The sequence below is a fragment of the Carettochelys insculpta genome, chromosome 4, assembly GCF_033958435.1.
Source record: "Carettochelys insculpta isolate YL-2023 chromosome 4, ASM3395843v1, whole genome shotgun sequence".
Classification (NCBI taxonomy): domain Eukaryota; kingdom Metazoa; phylum Chordata; order Testudines; family Carettochelyidae; genus Carettochelys; species Carettochelys insculpta.
The window spans coordinates 132,511,600-132,523,625 of record NC_134140.1 but is presented as its reverse complement, the minus strand read 5'-3'; the positions used below and the strand labels follow the sequence as shown (position 1 = coordinate 132,523,625).

General features: G+C 42.5%; 2 protein-coding genes across 4 annotated transcripts in view; one reads left to right on the top strand and one right to left on the bottom strand.

Moving 5' to 3' along the window:
• Positions 1 to 212, top strand: part of STAP1 (signal transducing adaptor family member 1) — a 37,246-nt gene extending 37,034 nt beyond the window's left edge. The window contains exon 10 of the mRNA XM_074992063.1: positions 133 to 212. Coding sequence (XP_074848164.1) covers positions 133 to 212 — 80 coding nt within the window. The remainder of the gene's footprint in view (positions 1 to 132) is intronic.
• Positions 213 to 1,959: 1,747 nt separating this feature from the next.
• Positions 1,960 to 12,026, bottom strand: part of UBA6 (ubiquitin like modifier activating enzyme 6) — a 65,792-nt gene continuing 55,725 nt past the window's right edge. For all 3 annotated transcript variants that reach the window (XM_074993892.1, XM_074993893.1, XM_074993894.1), the window contains 5 exons: positions 10,878 to 11,071; positions 8,229 to 8,356; positions 7,234 to 7,321; positions 6,664 to 6,758; positions 1,960 to 4,018 (listed from right to left, as the gene is read on the bottom strand). In XM_074993892.1, coding sequence (XP_074849993.1) covers positions 3,883 to 4,018; positions 6,664 to 6,758; positions 7,234 to 7,321; positions 8,229 to 8,356; positions 10,878 to 11,071 — 641 coding nt within the window. In that variant the 3' untranslated portion in view covers positions 1,960 to 3,882. The remainder of the gene's footprint in view (positions 4,019 to 6,663; positions 6,759 to 7,233; positions 7,322 to 8,228; positions 8,357 to 10,877; positions 11,072 to 12,026) is intronic.

The window sequence follows — 12,026 nt, the reverse complement described above, 5'->3', positions numbered from 1 at the left end:
AGCAGAGTGAAAGAGCTGAGAAACCATGTTGCCAGGACAACGAAGAGCACAAGCCCTGCTGGGGAGCTGCAGGGCTCTCGCATGACATGCTTTTGTTCTCCAGCATTAACAAGTGTTTTCCCATTCTTTCAGAAGATGTTGGCAAAGAGCTGAAAGAAAGAGTAAAGAAGAGACATGCAGCTGAAAGACGACGTACACACCAACGCCTCTGAAGTGGAGAATATGGGAGCAGAATGGACTTTTCTTAGGGGAAAAGGCTCATTCTAGCCCCAGAAATCCCGGTGGGTTCCTAAGTTTAATAGCACAGCCTCCCCTTGTATCAACAAAGCTCAGAGGCTGGTGGAATAAATTATGGCAAAATACACTGGCTATCTAGTTCCTAAGGCTTCCCCTTTGTACAAAACAAAGTCCATCTCCACAGCACTAAGCACATTTGTCTCAGCAGCCGCCTCAAAAGCAGGAAATGGGGGAAAACCCATTTCAACCCTAGCTCTTAATCACAGCACCTTCCCTCCCCATACCCTGCCAAAAGACAGGATCTTCAGAGAACCCCATAAAGTCTAGCATTGGGCTTCTGTGGCCCAAGGAAGAAGAAAGTGAATTTTGAGGTTCAGAGGCCCTCCCAAAGGATCTGCTCCCACCAGTACACAGCCCCACTTAGAGTAAGTGAGTAGGACCAGCTTGGGCAGCAAATAGCAACTATGCAGTACTGTGTTGCGGAGAAAAGCAGTCCCTCATGTAGGAAGTTTCCAGGGCACTTAAGAGTCTTCTAGCTCAGAACCAAACACCATAAGCTCCACTCAGAAACCAGAAGGTAATCAGTGAACTTTCCCCACATAAGATGAAGCTGGTACACTTTGCACCAGCTTCAGGTTGCAAACTGATTCAAGGGACTGTGGGCTGTAGAGCAAAATCCTGAGGTGACCATGGTTCTGTAGACAGTGCCTAACTCTGCAAAGGATGGCCACAACCAGCAAGCCAGACATAGCTTAGAGAGCCCTGGACAACACTGTGAACCTCTTACAGCAGCTCAGAAGGAGCCCTAGGCTGCATATTGAGTGAACAGAGGTGGATGTATGCCCTCAACATGGCAGAACGAATCATCTCTCGTAGGTGCCTTCCCCACTATCTCCTCAGTCTTATTCCAATGGAGGAATAAGGGAAAATAAGCACGCCACTTTTCACACTGTACACTGCTGCATCCTGTTTGCTGAACAGTGATCTTCCAAAGTATTAGAGAGCAGCTTCCCATTTAAGATAATTATTTCAGCACATACACAGGAGGACCATTCTGCTGAACAATCTGTCTACGCAGCATCACTCAGCTGTAGGTTGCAATACCCAGAAGTGCAATTTTCACAGTGCTGTGAATCGAAGTAGTCAGGAATTTTTTGTCTCCTTCACTACCTTTGTGTCAGTTACTATCAACGTGCAGAGTGCTGAAGTAATTAGCAGCAGCACAGTTCATGTTGTCATTCGTGTTACTAGTTAATATACTGCTGAGATGAATCAGTACACACCCAGCAGCAATGAAGTCCCTCGAGACATCACTTAAAAATATGCTCATCCGCTTTGTCAGAAGTCCAGGTTATTTTTAATGTGAAAAAAGATGAGGAGCAATTCCTCCTGGCTGGTAAGGCCACCCGTATTTCTGTCACATAGTTCCCAAAGAAGTTCATGAATATTCAGTGATGGAGCAAACTGTTTCCCAGTGCCAATGCTCCATGTAACTACAGTCAGGAAATAAGAACCTGTTAACAAAGGCCAGGCAGCATGTCACATTTGAGTCCTGACTTTCCACCCTGAAGCAGCCATCTGAAGTAAGTCAGGAAAACACCCCTCCTGACAGACTGTGATAGTGTCCTTATTTTCCAAGTGTTCTATGTGATAACCACATCCAGCGTAACAAACCCAACTCTGCTTTCATGATGAGTAAATGAACAAAGAGATTAGTTATTCAAATTACATTTTATTGTTTCTCAGCCCCTGACATTCCACGTTCATGGTGTCTTATGTTTGCCCTCAACATTTAAATAAAAAATAAAACCATATCCCAGACTTCATTTTGAATTTGCACACTCTGCTATTTCCAGGGAAACAAATATTTCAGTCAGAACTCAGAAACAGATTTTTTTTCTCTCAAAAAGTCTTGACTTTTGCCTTATGTTAATTACTGTGCACTTTTGCTGTCTCAACAAATGCCACTTTTTTGCCTGTTGTACAGAATGTTTGTTTTTGTTTCAAAGAAGTTGTAAAAAAAGGAAATTAAATAAACAAACTAGGTTTCAAAGCCAAACTATAAAATATCTATTAACTATGTTGAGAGTAAAAATATATACACCTTACAAAAGAGGTATTACATTTAAGACTTATTCCGAAATACTGGAATAATTTTTGTGGATTCCAGCTTGTAAATTCAATGCATATTTGGTGTCCACATGCCCAACCATCCTAATATTTTGTTCTTGAATAAGCAAACTGGGAGGAAAGAGGGAATGAGAACACACACAATTATTCCGTATTTTAGGCTCCAGGATATTCTGAAATGGTAATCAACTAAAGCTAATATTGACATCACTGATTTTATAGGGGTAAGTAAGCTTTGACTCATACACAGGAGACAGTCTGCATTCACTGTATTTCCAAAGCAAAAATAATAATGCTCAGAGTGATGTTAGCAGATTAGACTTTTGTTCCTATTTCATTTGCTTTAGTTTTTCTGTACTCAGGAAAGCCATTCACACACATTCACGGGTCCAGTGCTTAACTGCTGAAGATTTCTACCACTGATGCTGCCATCTTGCATGAGCATTTTCTATGAATTGCCACAGCCAAAATGATTTACTTATTTCCATTCAATTAAACGGATCTATTAAGACTCCAGATACCCTAAAGTATAAATTGAGGCCAATATAAACTCATATTTTCTGGGTAACTCAGACTTGTGATGTAGAGACAGACATGCTCCATAAAGCTTCCTTCTAGAGTCCTGGCACCAAACAAGAGATAAAAGGCACAACATGTTTGGTGTGGTGTACACAGAATACTTTCTTGACTCTCCCTGTTCAAAAAGAAACAATCTGCAACTGTGCTCTTAAAGTGGGGGCAGAAATTTTTAGCCACAACTTTGTTTGCTTCTTTATCAAGCACAAGAGCTTGAGTGGGAGAACAAGGGCACAGCTCTCCAACAGAGTTCAGCTTTCTCAGAGTGATCGTGGAGTGGAACTCAACTGTCAAAACTTGGCTGACTTCTATGGAGCAAAGACAAATTCTACCAGCTGAGAATCCACCCCAGGGGTTCCAAATCAAGACAGATGTAAAAAGCTGCTCCCACATACAGAATTAGCAATGGCTCAGAAGAGGACACTGACAATGGGGTGAATTCATTTGCTTACTTGGTGGAATAACACTTCAGATGAATTTGGCCTAGTGCTCAGATTAGGTGGTTGGCACCCCAATTTTAAAAAGTCGTCATGAGAAACTGCATAAAACATTACTGACCATCATGTTATCAAATGATAAATTTCCCTAGATCCTGCTTCTCCCCCCTCATTTAATGTTAGTCTTGCATATTGAAATCAGAGGTTACGTTTGTCATTTCCTCCCCGGTCCCATAAATCAATATAAATCTGTTCTGTGTGGCATGGATTATACGACACTCTGTTTCAGCAAACTTCCAACCCTCTTTATGTGCAGACAGACATATGCAGAGAATAGAGACAGGTGAGCACTAAATCCAGTTTGACAGACCTCTTCAGTTCACTGGCTTGGACTGTTCTTGTTTTAAGGCTTCGCCAAATAAATATATTACTTGTTCTAAGCCGAAATTAGCCCACTCCCTTCCAAGTAAATGGTCCTGGAGCCACTTGAGTAGCATTACCATCAATTGTCTTCATGGGCGAAGTAGTATCTTACTGGTGGCCCTGGCAAGTCTTCATCTCCATCTGTTTCTGGAGCAAATGACACTGTGAGATCCACATACTTTTTATCAGCTGATGGCTTCACAAGCTTTTGCATCCTGCAGAGAAAGGAAGATGAGTTTTATAAGATCAGGAAAGGAAGCCAAGAGCCAGCAGGGCTGAGCTAGTCTATACTATGGGGACTTGTTTTACTTCCAAAGCTCTACCAGGAACGATGTTCAACACGTCACGAGTTTGGCTAGAGAGAATGAGCCTTCTGTTAACGCAATGTGCCAAAGCTGCTCTCTCGGTCGTGGAAGGCCACATTTCAGTTAGGGTACTTCAGATTTTGCTAGTCAGAGCAGTCAACCTCAGAGCTATCAAGCTACTTGTGACAAAAAGCAAAGAAAAGTCTGGAAGACTGGAGGTTAACAATTCTGTTGTCCGTCATCTACCAACGTGGTAGACAGATCCATGCATGGTCTGTTGTCCCCCTTCATATGGGCAGCAGTAATGGCCATGGGCCTCTGTACGCCAGCTTGGGGTTTTGACCAAAGGATTTGTATTGTGTACGAACACATCCAATGGTCACATTTCCAGAACCCCTCCTGTCCAACAATGGCTTTTCCCATGGACCACTGGAGAGAGACCCATGGAGCTCTGCATGCAGGAAATTACAGGTCCCCTCACAAGGGGACTGTTTGGGCCTTCTCTCGCCACGGACTGCGGAACGGAGCAGTAGTTGTGGGAAAGAGCCATAACTGAGCCCTTGCTGAATGCTAGCTGCAGTGCTAGTAAGGCTGATTGCAGTAGATAGTACTTGGCCTTGTAACTGAAGTACTGCCCTGGAGGAGCAGCACCACTCCTTTGCAAAGATTTGTGGCACCATTCTGAACTGCTAGAGCCAATTAATGTGGTTAGCTTACAAATTTACCAGCTATTTTGATTGCGTTAGCATAGGACATCGGTGCTCTGCAGTCAGAATCCATGAGTTTGGCGGCCTTCGTTAGGAACGTTGGCCCTGACCAGCAAATGTCATCCTTCCCCAGGAGGTGGCCAGTAAATTCAGTGGAGTCACCCAGCCATCCTTAAAAGGAGGTTTCATAAGACAGAATGACAAAGTCATGCAGCAGGTCATCATTCCTAAGGCAACAACATTACACAAAACCCAGCACTGCCGAATTTGAGCCACGGGGCGCTTGCAATTATTGTTAAAGGAAAAATAAAAATGTGCCATGCCTTGGAAACACACAAATTAGGATTTACAAGTGAGAAAGAACACAGCTCACAGCAGACGATGGTAGCCTTGTGGATGGCAAATATGTGCACAGTTAGGTCTGTGCCTTTATGTTTCCCAGGGACTGAGACTCATCAAGGATCAGCCTGCAGCAGCAGGCTAATCCAGCATCTACAGCTAATCAAAACACCTGCAGCCAATTATGGCCTGTGGAACTTCAAAAGTTTTCCCTTCAGGAAAGCAGGGGGAAGGAGAAAAGGGGATGGACCTGGAAGAAGAGAGAGCATTTAAACAGAGTGCAAGTGGGAAAGCTACTGCAGCACTGACCTGGAGAAGGTACTCAGGGAACCGCCTGGGGGAGTGGTCCAGGGAGAAAGCTGCTACACCTAGGGCCAAGGGAGACAGCCCTTCCAGTAGCTGAACATAGGGTTCCTGGGACAGAACCTGGAACAACTGGGAGGGGACCGGTTTCCCCCAGGCAGCCACACACAGCCCAAAGGGGCAGGAGGAGACCCGATGCTCAAGAGGGAGGTTCCCCCGTTTCTGACTGGGCCAATGATGAGACTGGCTCAATAAGCTGTGTCCCACCTCTGGGAAAACAAGAGGCACCGTAAAAGGGGTGTGATGAACCTCTGAGGCATTACTTTACCCACCCTTTTCACACCAGGTCATTCAAAATGCACTACAGTCACCAGTACAGCTAAAAAGTGAGCTTTAAGAGATCAAAGACAACAACTTTGTAGAGTGAATCAAATGTAATCGGACTTATGCAGGACTCCGTTTTCACTGTGGAAATGCCAGCTCACAGCCAGCTACACAATGAACAAAAGCACTGTGCCCCCAGCCCTCAGCATTCTGTAACCAGAGGTTATTTACTGTAACTGGAGAGTCTTCAGCATGCATAGACCCTATCTGAAGTCCACCTGTGGGCAGACATGCATGCCATGTGACCAAATCCAGAGATTTTTCCAGAGCAGTATCCCTTGACAAGCACATGTGCAGTAGCTTCCCTTGTGCTCCCAACCAAGTGTATGAGAGACAGTGCAGGTTGAGACCTCTTCAGTTCCTCCTCTTAGGGCAATTCAACAGGGTCTGAAGCAGAGGGGAAGAAGGGGAGGTAATGGAATACAGACATGGATGACCCATCTCAAAGAACCTCCAGTTATAGTAAGTAACCTCCATGTCTTCTCTGAATGATGGTCCCTATCACACAGATAACTGGCAAGCAGTGTGCAGAGTGGAGAAGGGGGTAAGGAAGCTGTCAGCAGATTCCTGTAATACTGCCATCCCTAGAGTTGCATCCACACCTGTGGCTTGAATTAGAGCATAGTGTATGGTGAGCGTCTGGACAGAACTCCAAGCTGCTGCTCAAGAATCCCTTGAGGGACTGGAGCTATCAGGGGCTTTCATATATTTATGCCCATCACCATGGTATCTAGGTGCCATGCAAATTAAATCAGTATGAACAACATACCAGGTTGCATCCCTTGATCCGCTATTTGTTTTTACCACCCTATTAATACTTACGTTAGCTTTAATCTCTTGATGTGACCGGGCATCACAGGAACATACAGCATTTTGACTCCTTGTACAACCATTGTTGGCTCTATGCCATACTTCTCCTACAATACATAAATGCAAACATTTTAGCAGACTGCCCCATACAGGCAGGCAATTCATTCTGAATCATGGAACCTATCTAAAAAGAAACACCAAGAGCCAGCAGGGCTGATCTAGTCTATACCATGGGGACTTGTTTTACTTTCAAAGCTCTGCCAGGAATGATGTTCAACACGTCACAAGTTTGGTTACAGACAATGAGTCTTCTGTTAACAGAAACATATCCATGCATGGAATACAAAATTGGCCAATGGTTTATTGAAACTGATTTTATTAAGTCTTGTATACATTCAATGCACAGCCAGGACAATTTCAGAGAACTTTTGGGCTCATCTGATCAGGGGGCACACAGCCATGGACTTATTCCTAAGAATTATTTCGGCATAAGTAACTGCTTGACCTGGGGCTGGGGGAAAAAAAAAAGCAGCTATTTTTCCCACATCCTCTACTAAACAATTACAGGAAGTGAAGTCTTACTCTGACAGCATTTATGAAGTCCAACAGAGTGAAATCTTCTTTCCCATAAATAGTCCACCGGTCCCAGATTGTAAATGATATTCCATTGCTGTTTGAGAAAGAACAGAGTGATAAGCATTCATTTGACCTTCCACTCTGGACGCATGGGCTCAAAGTCCTTTTTTTCAGAAAAAGTCCTTATATCTATCATTATCAATAGCTCTGCTATTAACCTGCTACTGAACTTTCCTCCTCTCTCTGCCTCTATTTCCTCCCTCCCCTTTGTCAGTCTTGTCTATTTAGGCTATGCTCTCTGAGGCGGAGACCATCTCTCAGTGTGTATGTACACATTACTCAGTGCAATGAAGTCCTGAACCCAGATTAGGCCTCTAGATACTACCATAAAACAAATAAGGTGAAGACAGATACTGGCAAACTTATATTGTTATCCTGCACAGCTATGTATAATTGCAACCAAAAACTCTGCAGAGTGAATAATGTTTGATAAATACATTTATTAACTGATATAATAGTTAAAAAGGCAGTAAGTAGGGGCAGAAGTTCAAATGTGTTCAGTAATCAGCAGCTCCAACTGAGAACAACGCTGAACACTTTGAAAATCTGGTCTCCAGTTTGCATAGGTCAGAACGTTGAGGTTGGTTTTCCAAACCCTTGTACTGTATATTTGAGAACAGCTTCACCAGGTCTAAGAATACTAGTAATGCGTGGTGCAGTGCATAGGGATCAGGTAGGAACTCTCTATCTGATCATTATGTTCTGCCAGAGTAGGCAGCTAAGCTTTGTACATCTGTACAAAATTAGCAGGGTTAATTAAAACACAACTGTGGTTTCTTCATATCATCGTATGAAGACGAAAAGACAAACTTAGCCAAGTCATATGGATTCCCTCCAACTCCCACACACACTAGCTCGTGTCTCCAGCTCCTGATGTAACTGCCCTCAAATACCAAACACAAGTTCCTAGAAAACGCTATTTCCATCATTGTGCTCCTTACCGTATTTCTGTTTTTCTTACTTCAGCAGCTTCTGTGAACACTATGATTGGAATGGCTAGATTTAAAAAACAGTTCTTATAGGCTTCAAATGGATGTTCACCCACAACCTTGATCAATTCCAGGGCAACCTAGGATAAATGCCAAGAGAATTACCTAATATTACAAATTATGGGATTTCTTGGGATAAAGCTGGTACATAACATTGGATATACTCAGCAGCATGCCAATTCAAATAAACACACATGGCAGACTAAGATTTGTATGTGGAGGACACTTCATATGCTCTTGCACTAATATTAAGGGGAACACCAGAAGCCGTGTCAGCGAAAGGAGACAGTGTCAGCACAACAGGCCACAATGAAGGTTGATGCTAACCTTCCAATGCACTCCATTTCAAACACCTTCATAATATCCCCAGTTCTACATCCAGATGTGTTATAGTCTCACACTGGGCTAGAATAGTCTGTAAAGACTCGGAACAAACCAGACGTGGAATTTGGGAGACAGATGAGTTCAGAACAAAATAAAGAGATGATCTCACATCTTGACCATTTTAAATATTTTGCTTAGCCAATGACCAAACATCTTGTTTTATTCTGATTTTGGCAAGGACCGAGCTTTGACTGTTGGGGTGGCCTTGTGGGAGGGAGGGTGAGTGTGGACAGGATAGAGTACAAGAGGGGGCTGTGTTACTGATCCCTTGAGGAACTTGAGCTATCAGGGGCATTCATATATTTATGCCCAACATCATGGTATCTAGGTGCAATGCAAATTAAATCAGTATTAACAACATACCAGGTTGCATCCCTTGGTCAGATGAGCCCAAAGAGTTCTGAACTCCACTACCCAATGTTTGCAGCACCTCTGCTATGGAGAGCAGCAAGCCCAGGGGAAACTGCAATTTCTTCAATCACTGCATAGCATGGAAGCTACCCCTGTCACTGAAATTTTGGCTTCACTTTTGGAAAACAAGGAAATTCCCAGGCAAAACTGGAATGGGGTATAAACAGCTAAACCTTGACACCAATGACATTACTGTTGAATTTTCAGTTTGACACTGATGTTTTCTATAAAAATCCCAACATTGTCTTCAGGTGTTTTTTTTCTTTTCCCCTTTGCTGGTAAGATATTTATTGTTTTATATTCAAAATTAATTACCATTTAGACACAAGAACGTGTTTTTACTCTGCTACTTTCTTCAGACTGTAACTAAGATATGCAGCAATCATGAGTAAGGGCTGGCTCCCACCTTCTTCTGAAATGGTTCCATTCAGCGGAAGTGGTTACAGGACAGTGTTGCAGAGTGTGCCTGTGCCTCAGTGTGAAAGGGAGAGAGCTCCACTTTTGCTGTGAAGATTCAGAGATCTATACACAGATCACCAAGACACAGTCCAGGCCTTTATTTCTCCTGGACTATTAACTATTTCTTCACTATTAAAAATACACGACCACTTCACAATGGAAAAAGTATGGGCATGCATATAATTTTAAGTAATTAAAACCATGCAACAGCACGTTTCCTTGACAGCACATAGCCATCGTAATCAGTACAGAAGTAAAAAGTGAGGAGTGCATTTAAAAAAAAAAATGTGCATGGTGGAGGGGTTGCAAAATGACATTTTACCTCTCAAGTCTGGTAGCTGACACCTGCTTGCTAACTCCCACTCTGGCATTAACACTAGTACAGGTTTATCCTATTTTAATACTACAGTAAACATTTTCATATCCGGCATTCGATCATCGAGAGCTCTCAAATAACCAGCATTTTAACCACAGGTAAATTTGAGTTACATTTTCCATGTGTACACAATAATGAAAGTAAATATAAATAAATATGGCAAATACAGTATATGTTTACAGCATGCAATACTACAGTTGTTGGTAAATAAAGTACTCTGAACACGTTTTTGTTTCTTAATACCTAATCTTGTTTATCTTTAGTGTTATGCATTGCTAGTTATACCTCTCTATTACCCAGACTATCTTAAAATTATGTCAAAGGACAATTTGTTAGTGGCAAAAAAGCCCAAGCTTGGTAAAATATCTTCAAGAAGGCTGTCTTAAGAGTGAACTTCAGTAACAAAGAGCTGGGAATCTAGCCTCCTGGCTGCCAGATATGAAAATTTACTGTAGTTAAACAGATCTTTTGCAATAGCAATAGATATACTTAGAGTTTCCACATTATGCTCTCCTTCTAATTGCCAAGCTAGCATTAAAAGCATGACAAACTGATTTATAAACTATGCTACTGGATTCTCATATTTCTAACACCAAATACTGCACCAGAGTCAAAACTGTGAGTTTTCGCACACATATCCTGACCTAAGCTATTTACCACAGAAAGAACTGCTTCTTATTTTTCCAAGTTTTCTGCTGGTTTAAAAACAAAACTATTATACCAGTAATTAACGCTCTCCTGCCCAATCTTTCCACAATGCCATACAGCATAGGCTGCAAGATCACAAAAGCAAGAGGCCACTGTGAGGTCACATCTACATTAGGATAAGTTTTACCAAAAGTCTTGCAGCAGGGATGCATTAGCATTAATATTCAAACAATGAAGACAAGACAGAAAAAGAAGGTATGTGCTTCCTGCAGATCAGAGGGGGCCGTGCAGAATAAAGATTTCCAATATGTAAACTCACTCACCAAGCCAGACACTGCAGCAGTAGCAGTTGCAATGGCAGGAATAATCTTTCCAGCAATACGCTTGGTTTTGAGCCGATCTGCTGGTTCAATGTTGTACATCTTGGCTCGCAGATTAGATGCTGCTGTTATGAAGTCTATATGTCCATTCGCATCGTCGTCTTTTTCAAAGCAGAGCACCTTCATCTGCAAATCATCTGGTCATGAAAATAAATAAGTAAATAAATCAAATCAAATCAAATCAGATGTTCACCAGTAAAAGGAATGAATCCTAAAATAAACTACTGATGATCTGGCTCTGTTTTATTAATACCATTTCAATTATGTGCTTTATAAAGATTATGGAGTACCGGGTCCTAGCACTGGGTTATCTGTGCTGCAGAGAGAAGCAGCTGTCATATTTGATGACTGAGCTTATTGCACTTAGGTTATTTACTTTCTTTCACCGTTAATGGAGATTCCAAACACTTCATTTCCTTGGCAGTGCCAGGAACCAGAGATGAACTGTTTTGTGAGCATTTTCCTCCAACCAGGCAATGGTTTTTTTCTCCCCACCCTGTACTGTATGGATCCCCTTTGTGGAAATACAAAATCAAGTGCCCTTTAACAAGTAATTTACGGCAGTGATTTGCCCTTTTCTCCATACCAGGACAACTTCCGGTTCTGGATCGAGCCAGGACCCCCATATGCATAGCAACAAGGAAAGGGCAGGGTGATCACTATGCTTGAACACCTATTTGTGACTCCCTGGTTGAGAACCAATACTGTACAGGATATGTTCACAGTCCTAATGGCAAAGCTGCAAGAACTTTGATGTTTATTTCTTAGAAAGCCCTTGGAAGCCGTACTGTGTTAGTTATCCTTTTAAAGAGCCGATAATAGATAGCTATTACCTCTGAACGCAAACATTTACTTTTTTTAGGAGTTATACAAAAAAGCCTGAACGCCTGCACCAAAAGCTGATGGGGCACTAAACTATTTTTCCAAAGAAAGCCTTGAACTGCACACAGCTGGCCCTATGGCAGCTGCTAAAACTCATCGGCTGTGTCTAGACTAGCCCCCAACTTCGAAGGGGGCACGGTAATTAGGGTGTTGGGAGATTACTAAGGAAGTGCTACGGTGCATATGCAGCACTTCACCAGGCTACATCTC